Consider the following 24,063-nt stretch of genomic DNA (forward strand, 5'->3'; position numbering starts at 1 on the left):
ATAGGATGCAAACTTTCTTAGTCCTTTTTAGAGGCTGGTTTGCTCCCCGTTTGAAGCCAGGAACCTTTTTCCCATATAGTGTCCTGCCATTTGATGAAGGCTTTGTATTTTTTAAAAGCTGCATGCTTTCTGCTTCCACAGCTGGAGGCCCTGACCATGAACAAGGTAAACTGACTACTGCTGAGTAACTATTCAGTACTTTGAACTTGGAGTGATTGCAGCATAGTTAAAGAAAGCCTGACAAACAATGCAAAGATTCACTTTACCGAATTTGTCATAATTGTTTCCTCTTGGCAATCCCAGGGAAAATGACATCAAGTGGTGAATGGGTTCACGTGACTATATAACTGCCATATAGTGACGTCACCAGGTGTCAGTAAGTAAAATTGCATTTGCTGATGAAGCCAGTCTGGTAGCTAGAAGATGATGTCACTGATAGCAAATAAGTGCAGTTGAGAATAGTATCAAGTTGAGAGCAAGGTAATGGATAAGCAAACAGTTTGACAAAAGTAACAAAAATTCCCAAACGGTAGGAGTGTGAGTGTACGTGTAACTACAATCCAAAGAACTTTCATGAAGAATAGTGAGTAGATTTTTGGCTTAGCCTTATCAGAAACCCAAGAGTCTAGTTTGAAAACCTGGAATAGCCTTTAAAAACCACAGAGAAACACTTTGGAGAACCAAATTTGTTCTGATCGGAAATGGAATATGATACAGTGACTGGTTTGAAGTTTCCTTTTATTATTTGGTTTGGCAATTTTGTGATTTGTTTGTCATCGCCTGTGTTTTGGAGCTTTAAATCTGTTCTTTTAAAAAACCTTTCAGCAGAGCAGAAATCGAGTAGGGAAAGAAGCAAAGGCCTGTCAATCTCTCTTCGGTAGTTTATGAAACTTCCATCTTGTTTGTAGAAATAAATCATATCGGCAGTTTTGACTGGTGAAAGAAGCTTAGTGTTTGCATTGCCTTTCAGATCAAGTTTAGCAGCTACTGGGCAGGTAGTATGGGCGGAGATGGAAGTATTATTTGTTGAATGGAACCCATTCAGCTGATTAGGAAGCTCCGTCTTTAAGCCACTAAAGCCTTATTGATACAGATGGGAGCAGAAAAGACTGAAGCTTGCTATCCTGATCGTGCCAGCGGAGAGTTGGAAATTTTTCCCTTTGTTTAGAGTTGCTGGTGTCTTTTCCTTTAAGGCAGGTAACCTCCGCTCTGTTCATTTGTATGCACTGTGTGCCATCCCAGCTCACTTCAAAGTGTAATCAAGTCATGAACTAATTATGATACCATATTCCCAAAGAATGTAAATTTAATTTCCTTTCAAACACAATGGGAACGTATTAGCCGTTCCTTTATGTGAGTGCTATCCTGCTCCGCAACAGAATGACAACACTTCAAACAAAAGTGAGCAGCTTAACTTTTGGAGGCATGGTGACCTCTGTCTTTTCTTCTGTGGCTTGGGCCATGGTTTCATTTACAAGCTCATGCTTTGCTGGAATTCAAGATCGAAGTTCCTGGTGTTTTGTTGTGTATGGTAGTGGGCTCTGTTTCTGCCTTACACCTCCTATTCTGAGTTTCACAGCCCGCTTTCCTGAGCATCACAATTCTCCCAAGAAAGTTGACTTTCCTGGAGTTCACATCTTGAGCAGAACCTTTTCTTTATTAAAGGAAGACCTGTGTGGGAAATTCCCAAGTAGGTCCTTGGCTTGCTTGAGCTTAAGTAGCCCAGATAAGCTCAGTTATATTAGAACCAGAGAAGGGGAGTTGTTCATAAAACATTTTATTATCTTCTGTCTTTACTGCACCTTCAAATTTTAGGTAATAAACCTGCAGGAAAGCCACTCAGGGTTACCCTTTTTCATAACAATAACTCAGACAGGCACCTGTGTTGTCCTGCTGTGGACTTGGAGAGTGTCTGTGGGACATATTGCGATGTTCGGGGGGGGGAATTAATGGTTCTAAAAATGGGTTTTAAATACAGGTGTTTTTCTGGAGTGAATTAAGCTTCCCACTCTCAGCATGTCCTTTCTACTCAGGTTTGCTAAACTGAAGGAAGTCATTGTTGTAAGAGAACTGTTATAAACATCTGAAAGAAAACATGGACCTGTTGCTGTAGACAGAGGTTATCACTGAGTGAAAAGTTTTGCAAACATTAAAAGAGATAATTTTTGGAGTAGTGAGAGGCTGTGAAAAAGAAGGTGGGAGGCGGGAATCAGCATGGTGCTTTTAATAATATTTTGGTGGTTTTGGATGTGGGATACCTGGTTCAAATTTTCCTTTTGCCATAAGCTCACTCACTGTATGTTGTTAGGGTGGAAGGACTCAGGCCTTCAGTAGGTTGCATTACTTTGGGGGTGTCAAACATGGATTTGGACAAAGGCAGCCCTGCTGGATGAGGCCCAGGTGCATCTTATTCAGCATTCTGTTGCCAGCAGTGGCCAGAGAGATGCCTCTGGAAGTCCCATAAACAGTTCATGAAGGCAACAGCACCCCTCTCTATCCCTAGCTGTTCATTCTTAGGAGTATAATTCCTCTGAACAAGGATGCTTATCTGGCTATCATATTTAATAGCCATTGATGCAAAGAAAGTAATCGCAAGAAGATGAGCCAGCTCTGTGAGAGTTTGGCCACTAAGCGATTGGAATTGGTCATAAGGCCAGACCCCATTATAAGAAAATCTTTTAGTATGATCAGCAAAGGTTGGCAGCTTCTCTCACCCATAGACTTGCCTCTCTCAGCTGTAAAGCCTTTGTATTTTTCTTATCTTATGCTGGTAAGTTAATACCCTTAAAAGTTAAAATGTTCATGAGCATTCTGTGACTTCAGAATTTATGGATCCCTGGCACATACAGAAATTTATTTAAGTCATAATGGTACAAATAGATGTGTGGACTCCGTGCCGGCTGGCTGAACACAGAGAGAGAGCAGCTGCATGTTGGAATATTGGGGGGGGGGGAGAAGGAAGCAAGCAAGGTAGGGACCCCCCCCACACACACACACACAAAGGACGAGGGTAAAGGCCTGAGACAGGTAGCCGCTGAGTAATCTGCCTCCTGCACACTGCACTGCCCTCTAGTGTCCTGCAGATGGCATCATGCTTATTTTTCAACAGATTCTATAAGTATAAGGTTCTGTGTATAAGATTAATGCATACAAGGAGTTATTTATTTTGCCCTTCCTTTGGCCACCGTCTTGAAGGTATAAAATTCAATGGGGAAATCCCTGCACGCCAGTAACACAATAACAAAAATATAATCCTAAGCATGCCTGCTCAGGAGTAAGTTCCACTGTATTCAATGGGATTTACTCCCAGGAATCTGTGTATAGGATTAGGCTTCTTCATTCTGCTTTTCGTTTGATTCCTGAAAGTAGACTTTCTCATTTTGAGGGGGGGATAGTGTGGGGTTTCCCAAAGTAATGCAGTAGGCATTCCTGTGACCATTTGTCGTCATGGATCAAGAGCCAACGGCTCCCTAAACCAGGCTGCTTCCATTGTTTGTTGCACAAATGCGAGGAGGTCTGTTGATTGGAGAGCAAGCAGAGGAGTATCCTTGTCTGATAAGGATAGGATTGTCTGCTTTTTATATTCTCCCACGTAACTCAGATTTAAATGAATATGCCTGTAATATGTCTTCAAATGCCGACATTTAACTCTTGGGCTATATAAATGAACAGGCTTCTTCAAGAGTAAAATTCATGCCTAGTGTCCATGCTAATATGTTCACCTACTATAAACATTACTGCTGATGGTTACAACTGGCATAAAAAATTCTTTTTATATACATAATCGCTGGCAAAGATGCCAGAGACCACCACAAATCATTTCAGGCTCTTTTTGTGGGGTATACACTGACACAACACATTGAACTATAAAACTTCCTCAGACCCGCATCTGTTTATTGAGGACTGTGTTTAGCTGGAGCTTGTGCCATTCTTTTGTTCTTAGATGCAAAGGCATTTTAAGGGGCTTCCCCATTTGGCTCTGATTCGGAAGGTTGCCAGTGTTCTCGTATGAACCTTCCTTGCTCTGGGGCCTCCTTGAAATGTTGGGGAGGAAAGATACTAAGAAAGCACAATGTGTGCAAAAAGTGTGGAGTGACCCCCTTAGGCAGGAGCAATGCAGGAGCATTGCTAGTTGGCACAAGGGGAACTTCCACATCAATTGGACTGATGGTAGTGTTGATACTTAGGTGGGAACAGCCTGAATCACTTGTGCCTTCTATAACCTGTTTCTCTGCCTGCCATGAACAACTGAGTGGCAATTAGAGAAGCCATCCCATAGCACATAATCTAGTGCCTTAGGGCCCAATTCTATCCAACTTTCCAGCACCAGTGCAGTTGAAATGCAGCCCGGAGGTAAGGGCTTATTTACCCTTATTTGAGGAGTCCTCCATAATCATCTTCCCACCACAGGATGCAGCACACACTCCTTTGGCATGGCTACACCAGGGCTGGAAGGATGGATAAGATTTGGCCCTTGGTCTGTAGTGAACCTAGACAGGGCTTGCCTATCTCAACAGTGAGACAGATAGAGACTAACAGAAGAGGTGTCAGTGGGAGGGACTTGAGGGTGGCGATGAACACTGTTCAACATCTGTAGCCCTTCAAGATGGCTTTAGGGTGGCATGGCCCACAGTACAAGCTGCTGCTTGATGCCAGTCTGCCCCACAACTTCTTGCTGAAACTATCATTGCCTTTAAAAATACAGAGGAGTGATGACTGGCAAACAGTGTCCAATATAAATGTGCCCAGAAACAATGACTAGATCATCACCGAGAGTTACAGTAGTGCACAACTCTGCTTGCAGAGATTTTGCAGACCAAAGAAGGGTGTATTCAGATCACTTTCTTAATGGTGACAGCCAGTTGTTTAAGCCTTTATCTGGAGGAATCTCTCTAGGCAGCAAGCCCTCTTCCTGTCTGCATGCATAATTAGAAGCAGAGAGGTGGGGAGAGTACAAGGCGGGTGGGGGGAGGATGATGATGTTAGATGAGTGTGGGGGGTTGCACAGTGACAGGAGAGGAGCTGATTTGCCTCCTCCTGGAATTTCAGTGCTGCAACAAAGGCAGGGCGCTTTTGCTAATATTCTTGCAAATGCCACCATTTCTTGCTTCTCTAGATCACTGTCTAAAACTTGTTGTCGGTCTCTGAAAGGCCTGCCAGGCCAGACCTGCATTTTGAGCCATGGGGAGCTCCCTACAGTGTTGTGCTTGGGAATGTAGTCAGGCAAATTGATGGCCATGCTGGCCACAGAAGGATAAATCATCCACGCTTACTTTGTTTGTATCTTGGTGCTCCTTCTGCCATCTTTTCTGTTTCTGCTCTCCAGTGCTTGTCAGTTGGCATTTTCCTTGTGGATTAAGATGTTCTACGCCATCCCTCTGTTTTCTTCCTGTGAACCTCAGAGTTGCCAAAATGGTGGTAGAAATACTAGCAAAGTGGGGTGCTGGGATCCTATTCATTCTTCTTTGTACTATTATTAATCTACCGCTTTAACACATTTCTCTAGTTTGTATGAAACTCCTGTCTCTTGACTACATGAAGAATCCTACTAGTGATGCAAATTTCAGCACATTCCAGTGATAGCATTCTTTTTGGGTATGGGAGAGTGACACAAGAGGTAGTGTGCTGGTATATTGGGAAGTGTGGACACAAAAACCTGCTGAGGTAGAAGGCACTGGTGACAAGTGGGGTGTGGATGTGTGTGTGAAAATGTTGCCCAAAGTCCGGAAGAGGAGGGTTTGAATAAGTTTAGATTGGGACTATCTTGGTCAAACCACTAAGCCAACCTCAGTAATATTTGGTCCTGGAAATGCATCTTTTGCTAACAGCAGACAATGCTTGTTCTGGTGGTTGTGAAAAGTCCACCTTATCTGAGCCCTGTTACAATTGACTTCTTACCGAACAGCTAAACCAGATGTTCACAGGCTAAACTGAAGCGGGTTATAAACCCAGAATAAACTGGAGCTTTTCCCACATCCGCTTCATGAGAAATGTTTTGGTCCTTAACTTGCTATCTCACCCCTGCAGCAGCAGTACAGAGAATGCCAGGAACTTTTGAGCCTCTATCAGAAGTATCTCTCGGAGCAGCAAGAAAAGCTCACGCACTCTCTTTCGGAGCTCGAGGCGGCCAAGCAGAAGGAGCAGCAGGTAAGCATCTCTCATGTGCAGTCTTTTAACAGATGTCCCTTTAAAATGGTCTCCTTGCTTTGCAGCTGCAGTGCTGAGGGATATAAACTTGCAGTGTTACTCTAGGGTGGGTGTGTAGGGTCTTGGTGTATTCATTCTTTTATATGGAGCCAAGAAGAAATTTCTGTATCAGCAGCATGGTGAAATTCATTGATGATAGTATGATGCAAAAGGAACCTACTTTATTGTCCAAAGGTAATGGGTAAAATGTGCCGTTTTGTCTTCCTGTCCCCTTCTTGAGCTATGCCCAAGTGCAATGGTAGAATGGAACCTCTTTGGTTTACTGTGGTTTGAGTTGTTCTGTTGGGTGCATGAGTTCTGAAATTGGGAGAGAGGTAGAAGATCATGTGAGTTTAACCTAGTTCAAAAAGGAGTTGTTTAACTAGTTATTTTATTTTGAATAAAAATAAAATAAAAATAAACTAGTTATAAAAATTATTATTATTTGAATAAAATAACCATCTAAAGATTTTAGTGGAGTCCTTACTTGTATTACTAAAGTGTTTGAGCATTTGACTGTACCTAGGAAAACATGTGGAAATGTTAATATCGAAGGGTTCTGTGGAGCTCTAGTGTCTAGATCAGTAGAGTTTCACTGTACTGTTTCAGAGGCAGCCATTTTAGAGCTCTCTGAATATGTGTGTCTGAATCATAAGAACATAAGAAGAGAGCCATCTTATTCTCAATAACGTTTCCAATAATCCCAAGTATGGAATTAGCCTTTTTCACCACCATCGCACATTGGGTCAACACTTTCATTAAGCTGTCCACCAGCAGTCCAAGATCTCTCTCCTGGTCTGTCACAGACACTCAGAACCCATTAGCCTATATGTGAAGTTTTGGATTTTTGCCCCAATGTGCATGACTTTACACTTACTTACATTGAAGCGCACCTACCATTTTGCTGCCCATTCTGCCAGTTTGGAGATCCTTCTGGAGCTCCTCATAATCTCTTCTGGTATTCACCACTTGGAAAAGTTTTGTGTTGTTCACAAACTTGGCCACCTCACTGCTCAACCCTATCTCCGGGTCATTTATGAACAGGTTGAAAAGCACCAGTCCCAAGACAGATCCTTGGGGCACACCGATTTTCACCTCTCCCCATTTTGAAAATTGCCCACTGATACCCATCCTCTGCTTCCTGGACCTCAACCAGTTCCTAATACAGGAGAGGACCTGCCCTCTAATTCCCTGACTGTGGAGTTTCCTCAGTAGCCTTTGGTGAGGGACCATATCAGATGCCTTCTGAAAGTCCAGATATATAGTATCCATGGGTTCTCTCACATCCACATGCTTGTTGACCTTTTCAAAGAATTCTAAAAGGTTTGTGCGGCAGGACTTACCCTAACAGAAACCATGGTTGATTCTCCTTCAGCAAGGCTTGTTTGTGTCTGTGTTCTCAGATTTTATCTTCGATGAGGCCGTCTACCATCTTACCAGGAACAGACGTTAGGCTGACCAGCCTATAGTTTCCCGGGTCCCCTCTCCTTCCCTTTTTAAAGATCAGTGTGACAATTGCTATCCTCCAGTCCTGTGTTGGAAATAAAATAACCTTATAAGTTCATTGGAGAGGGGCAGCGAAAAAACTAAGTAAAGTACAGAGGAAGGCTTGTGGGCAGTTCATGAGTGCATAAAATGGGAAACAGTATGCTGAAGTTATTTTTCTCTGGCATAAGAAGAGCCCTGCTGAGTCAGATCACATCTTTAATTGCCATCTTGTCCAGTATTTTGTATCCAACAGGGGACAGCACTGTTCTCCTAGAATGTGCAGTGTTGTTTCAAAAGCCATGAAGAGAGGGTGCCCAGCCTAGTTCTGATGCGAGGTTCTGAGACTAGAATAAACCTGAGCTCAACTTTTGCAAAGATAGACATGTTACGGTTTCTCTGAAGCCCCAAATTGTGGTCCAGAATCAGAGCCTATCAAACTCCTCATGTCTCTGGGCTGTGGAAGGAAGAACCTGTGTCAGTGAATGGGGCTGAACCAACCCGTCGATTCGCAGTCTGGCACTTCCGTGCGGAGTGTCTGTCTTGGCCTGCATGCCACAAATTTACTGGGGGGAAAATGGTGCTGAGATGATTTAAGACGGAGCCCTTGTGGAGTCAATAATCAGTGCCTGGAACATGGCGCTTCCTCTTTTTTTGTGAGATAAAGTTAATTCCATTTGAAAAGATACTTAAGGTGACATGAATTGAATTATTCAAACTGGCTTCCTCAGCATTAACTCTAGGTTAATATCTCATGATGCCTCTGGTTTCATTATAGGAGTTTTAAGTACATAACTTTTTATAATAAATTCAATACTGAGGAGCTGGGCTGAAATTGGTTTACGTTCAAGCGAGCCATAAAAAAGCAGCATTAATTGTAAAGTGAATATTAAAGTGGTCACTGAAGTTGACTCAGACAGATGCAGAGATAGCCCTTGTGATGAGATATGTTGAGCAATAAAGTTTCCGCCCTGACATTAATAGAAATACCATCTATATTAAAATGTAGTTAAATCGCTGCCATCAAGAAGGATTTTAGACAGTCTCTCTGTGATTCCCAGTTGTACTTTCTTTTACTGTGTTTCATGAAGCTTTGCTCAGATGCAAAGAAAATTGCCCTTGTTCTAGGTGATCAGCTCTGACCTAATTGCACAATTCTTGCCTTTCTGCCATCTCGCAGTGGAAAGAATCCAATCTATTTTGTCGAGAAATTGTGAAAATGCTTTGCAACTTGGAGAACTTGCACCTGGGAGCAAGCACTCTTTCTTCTGCATGGAAGGGCAGCCCTGAATTTCTCCCATGGAAAGAAAGGGCAAAAACCTTTGCCAGGGTGCTCTTTCTCCTAGTAATCTATTTGTTAGAGAGCACAGCTGGCAGCTTTAGGCTTCTTATTCATATGGAATCCTGACTACATCTGCAGTTCCCTTGGCTCAGAGATGGTGGTTTGCCCAGAGTTGTTTGCATTCTTTCGTGGTAAACTGAAAGCATGAAAAGCAAATGAATCAATTCCACACTCCCAAACCCACAACAGGTCTGCATGGGATACTTCATGTTTGCAACTATGCATGAGAGCTCTTGAGCGGCTGTCAGCACCACACTCCAGGTGGTGATGAGGAATACCACAGTCTTGATCTTCAGAATACCTGAAACAGGTCTGCCTGTGATTATTGTCTGTGCCTAGTTCATGAAACTTGGAGGCAAATGTTCTAGCCATCAATCCATACATATAAGATGACATGATTTATAAAAGCTATTATACAAATCATTAAATGTCTTGAAGACTAATTCATATTTAATTTTACTGGATAAAGGGAGGGTACTGAGACTGCATACAATGTCTTCCTGGTGACAGAATGGCTCTAGACACCTGTGAAAGTGATCCATCGAGCAGAGCCATCCAGGCTCACCTTGCCTGCATTTTGCTGCCAGCTATCTCTCTTCATCTCTCGAGAATGAGATGTATCATCATTTGTCACTTCCTGTGCTTTCCATCGCAGTCCCTGGTGTTGCCCACCTGGTATGTAGTGCCATAACCCACACAGAAGTGTGTCTCTTCTGTACCCTACCACAGTTCCTTGCACACCACTTGCACTAGCCAGAATCAGTTTGAGTGCAGTGCTAGACCAGAGTACGGGATCAAGCAGAACAGCAAATAGTCCTTCCCAGGCAGACATTTGGTACCCCATGAAGGGCTGCAGCTGATTGGCTGCCTGGGCAGGTTTCCATTTCAGGCCATTAACTGCAGTTCTTCTCAGACCCTAAGAAGCTGCAGGGTAATAGACCTGCTGGTCAGCAAGCCAGATGCTCTCGCAATTTCTTTTCAGAGATCACTTAAAACAACCCAAAGAAGGGAGCTGCTCTTGAAAAACTTGCTTTTTCCATCATCAGATCCAGAAGAGGAGCACCAAACCGGAGTTTCCTAGCCAAGAGTATCTATACTGGGGTTATGGGAGCCAGGTGGTGGGCATATGGGACAATCTCAGAACAGTTTAAAAAATGTTGTTAGACTATAAACTATCACATTTATCAATATGAACTGAGGTGGCCTGTTCCTAGTTATCCATACGTGGAATAAAACCAGGTTATTGACATATTTTGAAGTCATACTGGTACCTAATAGGACTTGGTGACTTTTTTCAGCAGCCTGCAGAGGAGGTATGGGGACATATTGGGCAAGCCATTAGGGATCTGTAAAAAGGTTAAACACCCCTGCACTAACTAAACTGTGGTTCCATCTCGGATTTAGTATGAAAGGCACTAGCTTTTCCTGGGAGGAAGGCAGAGCTGCTGCAAACACACTCCAAGTGATCCATCAAAACAAAGTCTCTGCAGCTGGTAGACTGGTCCTCCTACCCTCAACAGTGATTCTTTTCAGCTGTTCATAGTCTAAGCCCTCTCCAAGTCTTCATACAGTGTTCTCATTTCTCACAGAGAAGAGTCAGTTTTCTGAGGACTTGGTCATTCTTTGGGCAGAGAGGAAGAAGTAGACCAAGGCAGCCTCACCTGGGCTGTCCCCCAGGAGGATTTTGCATTTGTACACTCCAAAGCACTGCATTTTTCAACTGGAGCACACCTGCTCTGATGAGGACAGATGTCTCCGGTACCTGCTGGCCTTAAAGTGGTGTTCCTCTCTTCTGTGCAGTCAGATTGCACTATCCCTCTTTCAGATTTTTTTTTAATGTTGCAGTTAGAGGAGAATGAGCCTATCACTTCCAGGTTTCTGGGGGCCCTCTTTATGCTCTTCCCAAAGCGGCTTTGGACCTTCTCAGTGCCACTGGTGGATACCCTGATCGCAGCACTGACATCAGGAACCAGTCCTAGCACAGAATATTTCCTCAAAAATCCAGACAAAAATCCATCCATCTCCTCATCCTTTTCATTCTTTTTGACTCACTCATAGATTCAGAATTGAATGGAGAAGAGACAACTGCAATTTAGGCATTCCTGGCCCAGTGTCAAGAATAGGCTTAGGATAAAAGCAGAGGCGCTAAACCATTAGCTTTGGTCCCACATAAGTCCATGGACTGCAAGAAACACCCAATGGAATACCCAGCAATATCTATGTGTCTGCCAGTGGCAGGGGAGTGATCATCTTCAGAAGTTCCTTCCAGTTTGGAAGGTCTCCAGCGTGGAAGAGTATTCCTTGAGCTTCATCATGTCACCCCACAACAATTTCATTATGTCTCTGATATCTGAAGACCCCGTAAACTATCTTTGTGTGTTTTAAATGATACAGCACCTCATAGACATCAAGGTAATAGTACCACTTAACATAAGAACAGCCCCACTGGATCAGGCCATAGGCCCATCTAGTCCAGCTTCCTGTATCTCACAGCGGCCCACCAAATGCCCCAGGGAGCACACCAGATAACAAGAGACCTCATCCTGGTGCCCTCCCCTACATCTGGCATTCTGACTTAACCCATTCCTAAAATCAGGAGGTTGCGCATACACATCATGGCTTGTACCCCGTAATGGATTTTTCCTCCAGAAACTCGTCCAATCCCCTTTTAAAGGCGTCTAGGCTAGACGCCAGCACCACATCCTGTGGCAAGGAGTTCCACAGACTGACCATGCGCTGAGTAAAGAAATATTTTCTTTTGTCTGTCCTAACCCGCCCAACACTCAATTTTAGTGGATGTCCCCTGGTTCTGGTATTATGTGAGAGTGTAAAGAGCATCTCCCTATCCACTCTGTCCATCCCCTGCATAATTTTGTATGTCTCAATCATGTCCCCCCTCAAGCGTCTCTTTTCTAGGCTGAAGAGACCCAAACGCCGTAGCCTTTCCTCATAAGGAAGGTGCCCCAGCCCCGTAATCATCTTAGTCGCTCTCTTTTGCACCTTTTCCATTTCCACTATGTCTTTTTTGAGATGCGGCGACCAGAACTGGACACAATACTCCAGGTGTGGCCTTACCATCGATTTGTACAACGACATTATAATACTAGCCGTTTTGTTCTCAATACCCTTCCTAATGATCCCAAGCATAGAATTGGCCTTCTTCACTGCCGCCGCACATTGGGTCGACACTTTCATTGACCTGTCCACCACCACCCCAAGATCTCTCTCCTGATCTGTCACAGACAGCTCAGAACCCATCAGCCTATATCTAAAGTTTTGATTTTTTGCCCCAATGTGCATGACTTTACACTTACTGACATTGAAGCGCATCTGCCATTTTGCTGCCCATTCTGCCAGTCTGGAGAGATCCTTCTGGAGCTCCTCACAATCACTTCTGGTCTTTACCACTCGGAAAAGTTTGGTGTCGTCTGCAAACTTAGCCACTTCACTGCTCAACCCTCTCTCCAGGTCATTTATGAAGAGGTTGAAAAGCACCGGTCCCAGGACAGATCCTTGGGGCACACCGCTTTTCACCTCTCTCCATTGTGAAAATTGCCCATTGACACCCACTCTCTGCTTCCTGGCCTCCAACCAGTTCTCAATCCACGAGAGGACCTGTCCTCTAATTCCCTGACTGTGGAGTTTTTTCAGTAGCCTTTGGTGAGGGACTGTGTCAAACCCCTTTCTGAAAGTCCAGATATATAATGTCCACGGGTTCTCCCGCATCCACATGCCTGTTGACCTTTTCAAAGAATTCTATAAGGTTTGTGAGGCAAGACTTACCCTTACAGAAGCCATGCTGACTCTCCCTCAGCAAGGCCTGTTCGTCTTCCTCAAACATAAAGTTTTTGGGGGGCTTACCTCCTTTTTTTAACTATACCAAATAAGGGAGGCAACTGGAGACCTATCATTTAAGTATCTTAATTGACAAATCTAGTCCTAGTTAAGGCCTAGGAATCATATTTTCATCATGTTATGATGTTCGTGATAGGAAAAAGTCTGGAGAAAAGGATGTTCTTCAGCTAATGAAATCAAACTATTAAGAGGGACTCTTCCTTCGGCTCTTCAGATGTTAATTTGCATAGGCCTGGGTGTCTGGAGTGAGCAGGAAGAGCAACCTGTCCAAGGCCAACCTGTCTGGCCATTGTGAAGAAAGAACTTATCCCAGTAAGTACAATGTTACTTTTTAAATTGCCAAATTCAGCTCTCATCTTACTTAATTTAAGCATCAAAAAACATTTGGTTTAAGATTAGAGTTAAAATGTGAACGATTTTCATTTGAGCTCCAAAATGGCCACCTTAACTTCTGCCCTGTGTAAGCTGTTAAGATTTTGTACAACATAATGTCACAGTGTTGGCTTTAACAATTTGGCTCCGTGCAGGCCATGCTTTGTTTTGATCTTTCAGCTTGACACTGGGCTGGAGAGGGATGTCCAGGCAGAAATTCAATAGATGTAGCATCTAAAATAACTTGCATCTGATCAGTTGCATCTGATAGCTTTTCTGCTTGATGCATTGTGACATTATCCACATTACCATGATATGTATCTCAGTCATTTCTCGACAAATCTGCACCAAATCTGTGAAGGTCGGGGCACTTGTTGACTAGTTATTCAGTGCCAAATTTCAGGCAGATGGGAACAGATATGTATTGTACAACTGATAATATGTTCAGCTTACGTTACCTCCTCTGCACACAGCTGGGCAGGCATCCTTCCTGTTACATAAGGGAAGAGATTCTGTCAGATAATCCTTGGGTCCTATTTCTTCTGTGTGCTGTGATTTGTGCTCAAGAATTGATTCCCCTTTTAATGGAGACTTCAAAGACCACTATAACAGGAAGCAGACAGACAGCAGCGGACCTCCCCAGCCCTGCGCCCAGGGCAAAGTTCCATGATGGCACCCCCCAGCTGGCTATCGCCGCTCCCTGCACAGAAATCTGCCCCCCCCCACTCACCAGAGGCTCATGGAGCCTCGCGTGAACTCCGCCTACAGAGGTTTCCCTGACGTTTTAAACTGTGCTTCTGGAAAACTGGAAGCAGAGTTTCCACCCTCAGAGAGGCTTCCGCAGGGCCCTGGCGCCTTGCGCCTGGGGCTTTTGCCCCATTGGACCTTATTGTAGGTCCGCAACTGAGGACAGATACTTTTTTTCAAAACTACAGAGTGTATTCCACAATGGACACATTTAAAGTGTGAAGAAGAGAAGAAAAGGACTATTACCCTGACCACAAGAGTCACTGACGACTTCACAGCAACTTCCTGGGTGTGTGTGTGTGGGGGGGGGGGAAATGTCAATTTAAAAAAAATTGGTAAATTTGCAGTGGATCTCCATCAAATTTGGAACGGTCATTATCTATATTTTTCCTGCTACTTTTCATGCATGTTAGGATTTTGCATTTATTAGATTATAAAAACATAAGAAGAGCCCTGCTGGATCGGGCCCAGGTCCCATCTAGTCACAGTGGCCCACCAGATGCCTCAGGGAGCATACAAGACCACAAGAGACTTGCATTGCACTGCCATTGCCCTGCATCTGGCATTCTATTTACACTCACACTCCCCAGTGAAGACACCAGATTGCACTTGGGTTTAACTTGTGCTACTATATTAAATGGAGTGTCCAATTTTTAATGCATGAAGCCTGCTGAACACACCTTCCCTCCCTCACCAGTCTGGGGTAGGCAAAAAAACTGCCATCCACGGCCAGTTTGGATAACAGGAAAAAATTCTTACCTGGCCCTCATAATGAGTGACTAGCTGATATCAGACTGTACATACCAATCATGGCTTGTAACTATGATGGTGTTTTCCTCCATAAATCTGTCCAGATTAGATTTGAACAGGGTTTAAACAGACAGAACTCTGATTCTTAGTTCTCTAGAGGCACTTCCACACCTGTGTGGCCACCAGTGCCAGTGGTGTTCACAACATAGATTTCTGTCTTGAGGAGCTTGGGTTCTAATTTGGAGAGGTGGGGAAAGCCATGGAGGGCGAGGAGACAAGAAGAATGGGAAAGCCAAACATAATGAGGAATAAAAATAGATGATTGTAGTTGTATAGAGGCTTTGTTCTGTTTGTGGATGAGTGCTAAGGAATTAAGCCCAAGAATTCTTGCTGTATTGGGTCTTCCTGTTCATTTTGGTCCCTGGAAGCGACTGTACCATTGTCTCCTCTTTTAAATGGCTGCCATCATTATCTCAGCCAGTGGTGCATTAGGCATTGGAGCTTGTTCATAAATGTGCTGCAATGCTTTGGGATCCTCCAGGGGAGAAAGTTTGCCCTGTGAATGGAAGGCGACGGTATGGATTACCATTTAGCCAATTTGTATTTATCATAGTTTGTCTGTTTTGCAGCTGCCTTCTCAAACTCCAGTTAATAAGCTTCTGACATCTTACTTCCATCACTGCTGTCTTGGTAGTGTTGTGTTTTCATGGCTTTAATAACTCAATGTAGACTGAAAGGATAATACTGAAGGAATTGACTGAGCTAATTAGACCCTGATTTGTCTTGCTGTCCACAGCATGACAAACATATTCTTGACATAAATAGGATAAGGCAGTCTGGTTATCCTTTACCATTAGCCACCTGCAAATAGTTTCCTGGCATACAGACACAGAGGAAAATAAAAACATGACCGAGTTGCCAGCCAATCCCCATTCCAAATACAGACTTCTGAGCACAGAAGCAAATCCGCGCAATGGAGCCTGTCTCTTTTCCAAGATGTGGCTTTCTGGTGCCTGGAGACTGAGCCCTTAGCAGCAAGTCAGTTGCCTACATTTTCAGCAGGGCTTTCGGCTAAGGGTGGTAAAGATGGCCTTGTCTGCTGCCTTGTCTCCAGAAGATGTTGATGTTATGCTTCTCCATTTATATCTTGACCCATGAGAAGAAAATGGCCACAGAAGAAGTGATGAGATAGTTATTGCAAATGGCAGATTTCGTCAGCTGATCTGCTGATTGTGCGTATGTCAGATGCACATCATGTTGCAGTGAGACACTTGCTCAGCCGTTGTTTTCACTTGTGTTTCTGAACCTTGAGGACACGAGCTGGAAGGCATTTCTGCCCTCTGATGCTGTTACAGTGGGTGTTCCTGTACTGTGGGAACCTTTTTTAGGGGCCAAGCCCCATATGAATCCACTCCCCTTCTGCCCAGAGAACGGAAAATAGTCACTCCATCTTCTCCTGCTCCCTTGTGCCGGAACGGATGATGGTGATGCAAGGAACTTGCAGGTTACTGAAGCAGCCACCCCAGCCTCCTGCTGTGGAAAGGGAAACAATGGAAAGCGCAAACATTCCCGCTTCAATCACCTGCTAATGACATACTTGAATACAGGGTCCAGGATGCCTGTCTCTGTATTTTCAAACCTGTAGGAATTGGCATTGCAGAGCAATCAACTCACAGAGCAGCAGGCTAAATATCAGTCTCTGAAAATAAATTTTATAAGAACTTATTCTCCAGACAATTTGACTTTTAAATGTTTTAAAATGACATTTTTATACAAGTGAACACCGGCTGTGGCAGCAGCTACAAAACCCTGGGGCCTTCGCATGCATCCTTGTGCTTTTCATGATAACCTGTTAAAAGCACAGCTGGCTACAATGCAGCCTTTTACTGCTTTTTCATTGGCATAATTTACTGCCCTCCTGACCTATAAACAGATAACCATTACTGCAACTTGACATCACTGAGCATTCTGGACACATGCTTGGAAGTGATGCGTGGTTTTAAATATTGCATATGTGAAGGGTTTTATAACCTGATCTTTGTGAAATGGAAACATTACATTTCCTTAAGCAATGTCCAGGTAGTAAGTGATTTGCCGTTACAAGGTTTCCTGGGCAAAGTACCCCTCTGTATATTTTTCTCTTCTCTTAATATCTGGAATGAAGAACTTCTCCATTGGTGTTTAGCTTGGGAGGATTCATTAAGTGTAGACTCACCATGCCTGATACTTGTGGTTAGCCATGGTGGTTGACCCATTTCCCCCAAATCCCTTTTGCTGGGCAAGACGAAGAATGCGTTTGTGCTGCTAAAGAGTTCTGCTTCTTCCCTTGTAGTTGCCATTGTGATTGAGGTAAGCTAATGATGACCACGCATCTGTGTTATGAGGTTAATTATGTTCCATCTACCCTTTAAAAGCTTATTGAAAGACTGCTATAACCTGCCTGGGTTTAAACAAATCTGAATTCTGCACAGTGGAAGCTTTTTTTGCTGAGAAATTATGTCAGCTGTGTGTCTTTGTGACTTAGGCTCTGCCTTGTGTTTTTTTTTTTTTTTTTTGGTCAGCATTCCTGCTTTTGCAGAATTTGAAACAATCTGACAGATATTAGAGATGCAGAGTAAGGTGATGGGGACGGTGCAGAAACATTGACCCCGCATGAACTGCTTACCTGGGAGCTGGCCGGTAAGGATTCAGCTGTGCCACCACCTGGTCATAGCTCGGAATTGCATGGAGACAAGTCACACCGCCTTGTTCTAATAGGTTGGAGATACAGGTTGAGTCTCCTTGTTCATGAGGGTTCCATTTCCAGAACTCATGTGGATGGCAAAAATTGCATTTAATTAAATTCATGTTAAAAAAATTTTTCGCTTTGCTAGGGAATTTAAAACAGCCTTGCTGATCTTAGTGATGCAAGACAGAGTCATTAGCCAGACAATCCATCAATCATTCTCTCTTCAGGCGCTTAGAAAAGCTTCACTACGCCCAAGCGATCCCTCCCTTCACCCAGAGCAAAGCACTGGGAAAAAATACAAAGTGATTATCTTTCTTTCATGTGTTCAGGGGGAAAAGAGGAGTTGCTTGCCTTGGAATGAAGCTGATCTAAGTGCCTGGAGAGAGAATGATTGATGGACTGTCAGCCAACTGCCCTCTCTTGCATTAATGAGGCTATTGTTAAATGACTTTTCCCCTTGAATTTAAAGGGCACTTCTCATTGTGTTGAGATAAAACCTGCAGGTAAAAAAATCTGTGGATAATTAGGTTATACCTGCTTGGTCTGAGCAATTATGACTTGGTCTTCTTTCTACCTCTACTTTGCCTAGCCTGCCCTGAAGCTGACCTTAAGATTTGCCTGTCTCCCTATGACTGTCTCAGAGCCCTGAGATTGGCTTTGAAGAGCCTACTTTAGGTCTTTCTTTTGATGGGTACCAGGAACAGGGTATTTTTGATGGCAACACCATGGCAGCGCATGGTCCTACCCTCTAAGATCTGACTGGCTATTTTAAAATGGAAGCTGCCCTTTTTTTTCTTTTCTGTAAAGTTTTTAAAATAGTGTTTATCAGCTGAACTGACCCTTTTGCTCATTTCTGCTGCCTATTTGTATTCCTTGATAGTGCATTTAATTTTTTGATGTACAGTAAAGTTCCAATAGTCTGGCATCCAAATTGTTCAGGAGCAGACTCCTAATCTTGCAGGCCCTGGCAGATGCTGTAACATCTGCTCTTGTTTATGCAATTGTTTTGCTCCTGCATCCTTGTGCCCAGGACAACAGAACTCTCTCCTATGTTCTAAGTCTACCTGGAATTATTTGCTTTGATTTACTCTGAGATGAACATGAGTACCTCCATTAGAGTTGTGACAATTTTTTGCTGTGGGTACTGTCTAATAAGGCTTCTTTTGGAGTAACTTAAAAATGTACCTTAAAGCAAATGCAGAGGTCTGACTTTTGTTGGAAGGGAAGGCCATCTTTCTTCATTCACTGCAGAACCAAGAACGTCTCCAGAATATACAAGGTCAAGAGCCATCTAAATTGCGGAAGAATTATTTATTTAAAAGATATATATCCTGCCTTTCCTCTTGTAAAATGGAGGGTGCTAATAATAAAAAAATAAGGATGATAATAAAAAGAATTATCAATAAAACAATAAAAGTAAAAATACAAAATTCAATAGCAGCAGCAGCAGCAGAATACCAAAACAGCAGCTAAAATTATCAGGTTCAGAATGATATAAACTACAACCAGCAGGGACAGAGAATCCAAACATAAAACCTCGGTGAAAGCACAATTGAGGAAAAAGGTTTAGAGGCCTTGTTGGAAGGTTACCAGAGACTGCACAGTTCATAATTCTAATGGGAGGGATTTCCATAGCAATGGTGCTGTCACAGAGAAGACCCTGCTCCTGGTCACCACCAACCTGGTTTCTACAGGGACAACACACACAACAAGGCCACTCAGATGACCTTGGGGCATGGACTGGTTCATATGGGAGGAGATAGTTCCTTCAGTACCCTAGTCCCAAGCCATATTGGGGATTATGGTCACTACCAGCATTTGGTTTGTGCTCAGAAGCCAATCGGCAGCCAGTGTAATCTCAGGAGCAGTGGCTGGACTGAGTCAAAGATTCAGATTTAGCAATGTCTTGATGTCAATTTCAGTTGTGCATCTTGTCTTCTGTTGTCTGTTCCTCTTTTCAGAGGGGAAAGCTGTAGGACTTTCTAGATGAAACTGTCTCATAGTTTCAGAGAGATACAATAGCTCCCCTTTAGAGCTACAATTCTATACACTGTGTAGGGCGGAGGCCTTTTTGTGAGGATTCCGTGGCTCCCAGGGAGCCATGGCTCACAGTTTGGCAACCACTGTTATATCTGGGAGTAAGACCCATTGGAGCTTACTTTGGAGTAGACACATGTAGGATTATGTGCCTGTCTTTTTTTAGCCTTCTGGAGGGTGGTGCTGGTATGATCTGTTGGTGTGTATTGTGGTGGTGCAGGAGCAATGATTTTGTGGTGGATGAAGAATTTTTCTCTTTTCTTGCAACTAGAGGCAAGGTCAGCCCATCTGATCCAAGCATGTTGTACCAGATTAAAATGCATTGGTTAACATTTACGATGAGCTTTCACATACTTTTTAATAACTTTTCTTTCTCTATCAAGTTCCATACTGGCTGCCTTTTTAGGCAGATGATGATTTATGGAAAGTGATCCTGGTGTTTATTTGAACAACCAAATGCAATAAATCTGCTAGCCATTTCAAGGGAAAGTTTATTAATGCAGGGCATTATTCTGTTCAATATCATGTTGTCTTTAAAATTAAGCAGAGCATTAGTAATAATGAAACTGGCTTAAATCAATTCAGTCTTGGTATGAAAACATTTGGGTGGGTGGGTGGGGGAAATTGAACTCTGTGTAATGGAACAGCGACACTTATAACTCAGTAGAATGAAAGGAAAGGCCCTCCAAGTGAAACTATTTAAGTCCAGGCTGTGTTTGAGGTAGATTTGAGTGTGTAGGAGGGGGCTTTATTAGAAAACTTCTAGGACTTTCAAATATCGTGTGACAACAATAGCCGAAAGTGCAATGTGTTCTGCTAGCAGCAGGAGTTTCACTTCAAAGTGGAACCACAAGGGTGCCATTAAGTGTGGGAAAAGTGGCAAAAGAGATTCTGGAGTGGCCTTCTGTGGTGTTGACACGTGCAGGCGTAGCTACCATATCCCTATTCCCTGTGTCACGCTTCTCTCACAGACACAGTAGCCTGGACTGGGCCCACTGTGAACTAAGCACGTGTTATGATTGCCCTTCGACCTTTCTCTGCAGCTTCAGTGGTCACTGGGGTCTGAAGGCACCACCTCCAGGGTACCAGATGTGTCATAAGTTTCCTTTTCTGATAGGTACTCAGTATCTGTGTTTAAAAGGGTGCATGTGTGAATGTATTGCTTGGTATGCAGACTCAACATAAAAGATTTATACACTTATGTTTTCCATGTGCATTTTTTTTTTCTGGCAGGAGTAAGAATAATAACTGAGACTGCTTTGGATCAAATATTTCTGTATGCAAATTTTGAAGAAAAAATGTTGGTTATTGAATACATTTGTGATCCAGACCACACTAGAGTATTTTTGGAAGGACTGAAGTTTGTCTTGAAAATTTAAGCCACCATATTAGATAACATCCACTGTTCAATGCTTGTTGGGGGCAGAGAAGCCCCTCAAAGCACTGATTCCTGGTCTCTTTGCAAATGTGTGGCAGCAACAATCTCTAAGGAGGCAGTAATAAATGGGTCAGGATACCCAGACACAGATCCTACTTAAGGGCCAGCACCACCTTAAACCAGAAGACAGAGTCCTATCCCTGAGCTCTGTGGCCAAGGGGGGGCTGCTTGGAAGCAATATTGAGCTATCAGAGGATGCTCACCCCTCCTTTTGTGAGATGTCGTGTAAATTATATATCTTGAGTATCAAAAATATGGGGAGCTCCTGCCTGTTGGCTCACGTAGCCACATAATACTTTCTCCCATCAGTGAACAAAATCATGGCAGACTCTCATACAAATGAATTGCAGAAATGGTGCTGCTGTGTGAACAAGCTCTCTAGTAGTATCAGGGTTGGAGACCTGGGTTCTTAGGAAATCTCGCTCTCGATGGTATCAGTTTTTGTGTATCAGTGCTATTCTCACAGCACATTTGCACAAGAATGGGAGTGTCCAAAACACATTAAGCAATTTGTGGGTCTCCGCACTGGTTGTGTGTCCCTTATATTTTCATGAAGCCCCTCAGTGGCAGAGAGCCCCTGCAGACCAGTTGTTGCAGAGCAACAGTAGGAGAAGGCCAGAGGCCTCTTGGCTGGTCACTGTGGGAAAGAGGATGTTGGTGGTCTAATCCATTTGGATTGCTCTTCTCTTCTTTACTGGAAGGAGGGTCTTTCCCCCCAATAAGCTTTATTGTGCGTAATAATAAAAAAGCACCATGTCATTCCTGATTAACACTGAAATTCACCGACTGCACACAGAATATGGCCTTAGAGTTGAAAACAAAACAAAAGTGACGGGGGAGAGGTGCAAGGAGGAACAGGTTTTCTTCAAAACACTCAGTGGTGTCTGTATTTCTGGACCCAGATCCTGCTGATCTCTTTGAGTTCAATGGACCTGATACTTTCAACAGATGCCTGCAGTCCTGCCCACAGACAGTGTGTGTTTTCCCTGGGAGTTTAGTGGGTAAGATAGTCTAATTTTCACAGACCCTGCAAACATAATGGTCTCCTCCCATGTATTGGACACAGTGCTGTGGCCTACATATTATTTCATGTGTTGATGAATGGTTTTGGACTTACAGTGACAAAGAGGGGTAGGGAAGTTCTCTGGTTCCTTTTGCGGGCCAAAGTACTTTAAGGCATATAGGGTAGCTGGGAAAGATGGGAATCTGAGCCTTGTGGAGGTTCTGTGTTCCTAATATTGAGATGTCAACAGGGGAGACAGGAGAGTGACAAGCGTTGTGCCATGTGAATTCATTGCTTTTCTTCTCTTCCAGGAGACATTGAAATGTAATGAAACTTAAAACGTTTTTAAACAATGCCCCGATTAAAATTTAATGGCAATGAAAATGAACAATATTCTTACAGGTTAGAAATAGTCTTCATTATTCTTTTAAAAGTTCATATCATAAGGAGCAGCATAGTTAATAAGGGCCCTGAATTTTTTTATATTATGTACACTGTTCAGCTAGAAATTTAACAAGGATTTTTAATGAAATGATGGCAGAAATCGCAGTTTTATTGCATCCCTTTGCAGAATATCTCCTGTGAGACTAAGCTAGAGAGAGGCCAATATTAATGACTTTTCATAGGAGCTGAGCAATAAGTTATGGGGAGCTTATAAAGATGATAATTTTAGGCTGCTGTTTGGATAGCTAAACAGCCTTTTGGTGAATTGCTGCTTAATAGACACATCATGGGAATTAAAGACATTTGGATGTTAATTTGTATACATATTCTGCTATAGGACCGCAAAGAGAGATTCATTTTTACAGATACTTTTGTTTGCTAGTCTACTGAGACAGGAGACGAGAATTCATTTGCTGAAGAGTTTCTGTCAACCGAGGGCTTAAGAGGGCCTGGAGAGTTGTCTTGGGGCCCACGTTCATGCCCCTTCTTCCCCATCTCGTGTTTTTTAATAAGAATTGAAGAGTGTGCCATGTGATCTTAGGATGGTTTTGTTCTCATTAAAATTTAAAGAAATGGTTATTTTGGGAAATGAGAGTTATGGTTGGGGGAAAATGAGCACCAACAATATTTACGGAAGCTCCAGCAATCTAGCATGCAGTGTTGACTTAGATCACGCCAGCTATAGCCCGCTTGGCAAATATATTTTACTGTATTGCCATGCAGCACCTATAGTCAGAAGTGAATGCCTACAGAGTTTGATCTGGTGCAGCAACTGCCATTTGTCAAGGCCCTTCATGTGTTCCCATTTCCTGTCTTTTAAATGCAGATGTTCATCAAACTTTTAATACTGGGGGGAGGGGAAACCTTGCTTGAAAGCTGCTTTAGAGTGAAGCACTGGGTGGCAATAAACTTAATTCTGGCTTTTATCTTTCTTGGTTCCACCTCAAAGCCTTTAAATATGGCATTTCTGAAGTAAGAAGTTCTTTTGTGTTAGTCATTTCTATGAACACCTGTGAACTGTTGAGTTTAATTGGCCTGCAGCTGGGGCTGACTGTTAGAATATTGGTGGGGAGGGGGGTTCCCGGCTGATTGGCTGTCTTCATATTGTGCATCATTATCTCTTCCTTCTTCAGTCAGACTTTTTAAAAAGTGCAGGTTATGGTGAAGGTTTATGGATGAGAGCCTTAAAACAGGCATTGCAAGCTGTTGATGCTTCTGCATTGAAATTGGATAGACATTGATAGCATATGGGCCAGCTCAAGAGCCGGTCTGACAACACTGATAGGTATATGTTGTTATCTGAAAAATGGGAGGGGTATACAAGGCGTGCACCATATATATACTTGTTGGCAACCTTCAGTCTCGAAAGACTCTGGTATCGCGCTCTGAAAGGTAGTTCTGGAACAGTGTCTAGTGTGGCTGAAAAGGCCAATTCGGGAGTGACAATCCCTTCCACACCGGGAGCAAGTGCAGTCTGTCCCTGGTCTGTCTCCCTGGCTATGGGCCTTCCTTCTTTGCCTCTTAGCCTCAGACTGTTGGCCAAGTGTCTCTTCAAACTGGGAAAGGCCATGCTGCACAGCCTGCCTCCAAGCGGACTGCTCAGAGGCCAGGGTTTCCCACTTGTTGAGGTCCACTCCTAAGGCCTTCAGATCCCTCTTGCAGATGTCCTTGTATCG

At 43.3% G+C, this 24,063-nt stretch overlaps 1 protein-coding gene across 2 annotated transcripts in view; it reads left to right on the forward strand.

The window, feature by feature from the left end:
* KIAA1328 (KIAA1328 ortholog) overlaps nt 1-24,063 on the forward strand; it is a 258,629-nt gene that overhangs the window by 101,820 nt on the left and 132,746 nt on the right. For both annotated transcript variants that reach the window (XM_066618101.1, XM_066618102.1), the window contains exon 6: nt 6,020-6,147. In XM_066618101.1, the coding sequence (XP_066474198.1) occupies nt 6,020-6,147 (128 nt within the window). The remainder of the gene's footprint in view (nt 1-6,019; nt 6,148-24,063) is intronic.

This window comes from Tiliqua scincoides, chromosome 2 (genome assembly GCF_035046505.1).
Source record: "Tiliqua scincoides isolate rTilSci1 chromosome 2, rTilSci1.hap2, whole genome shotgun sequence".
Taxonomy (NCBI): domain Eukaryota; kingdom Metazoa; phylum Chordata; class Lepidosauria; order Squamata; family Scincidae; genus Tiliqua; species Tiliqua scincoides.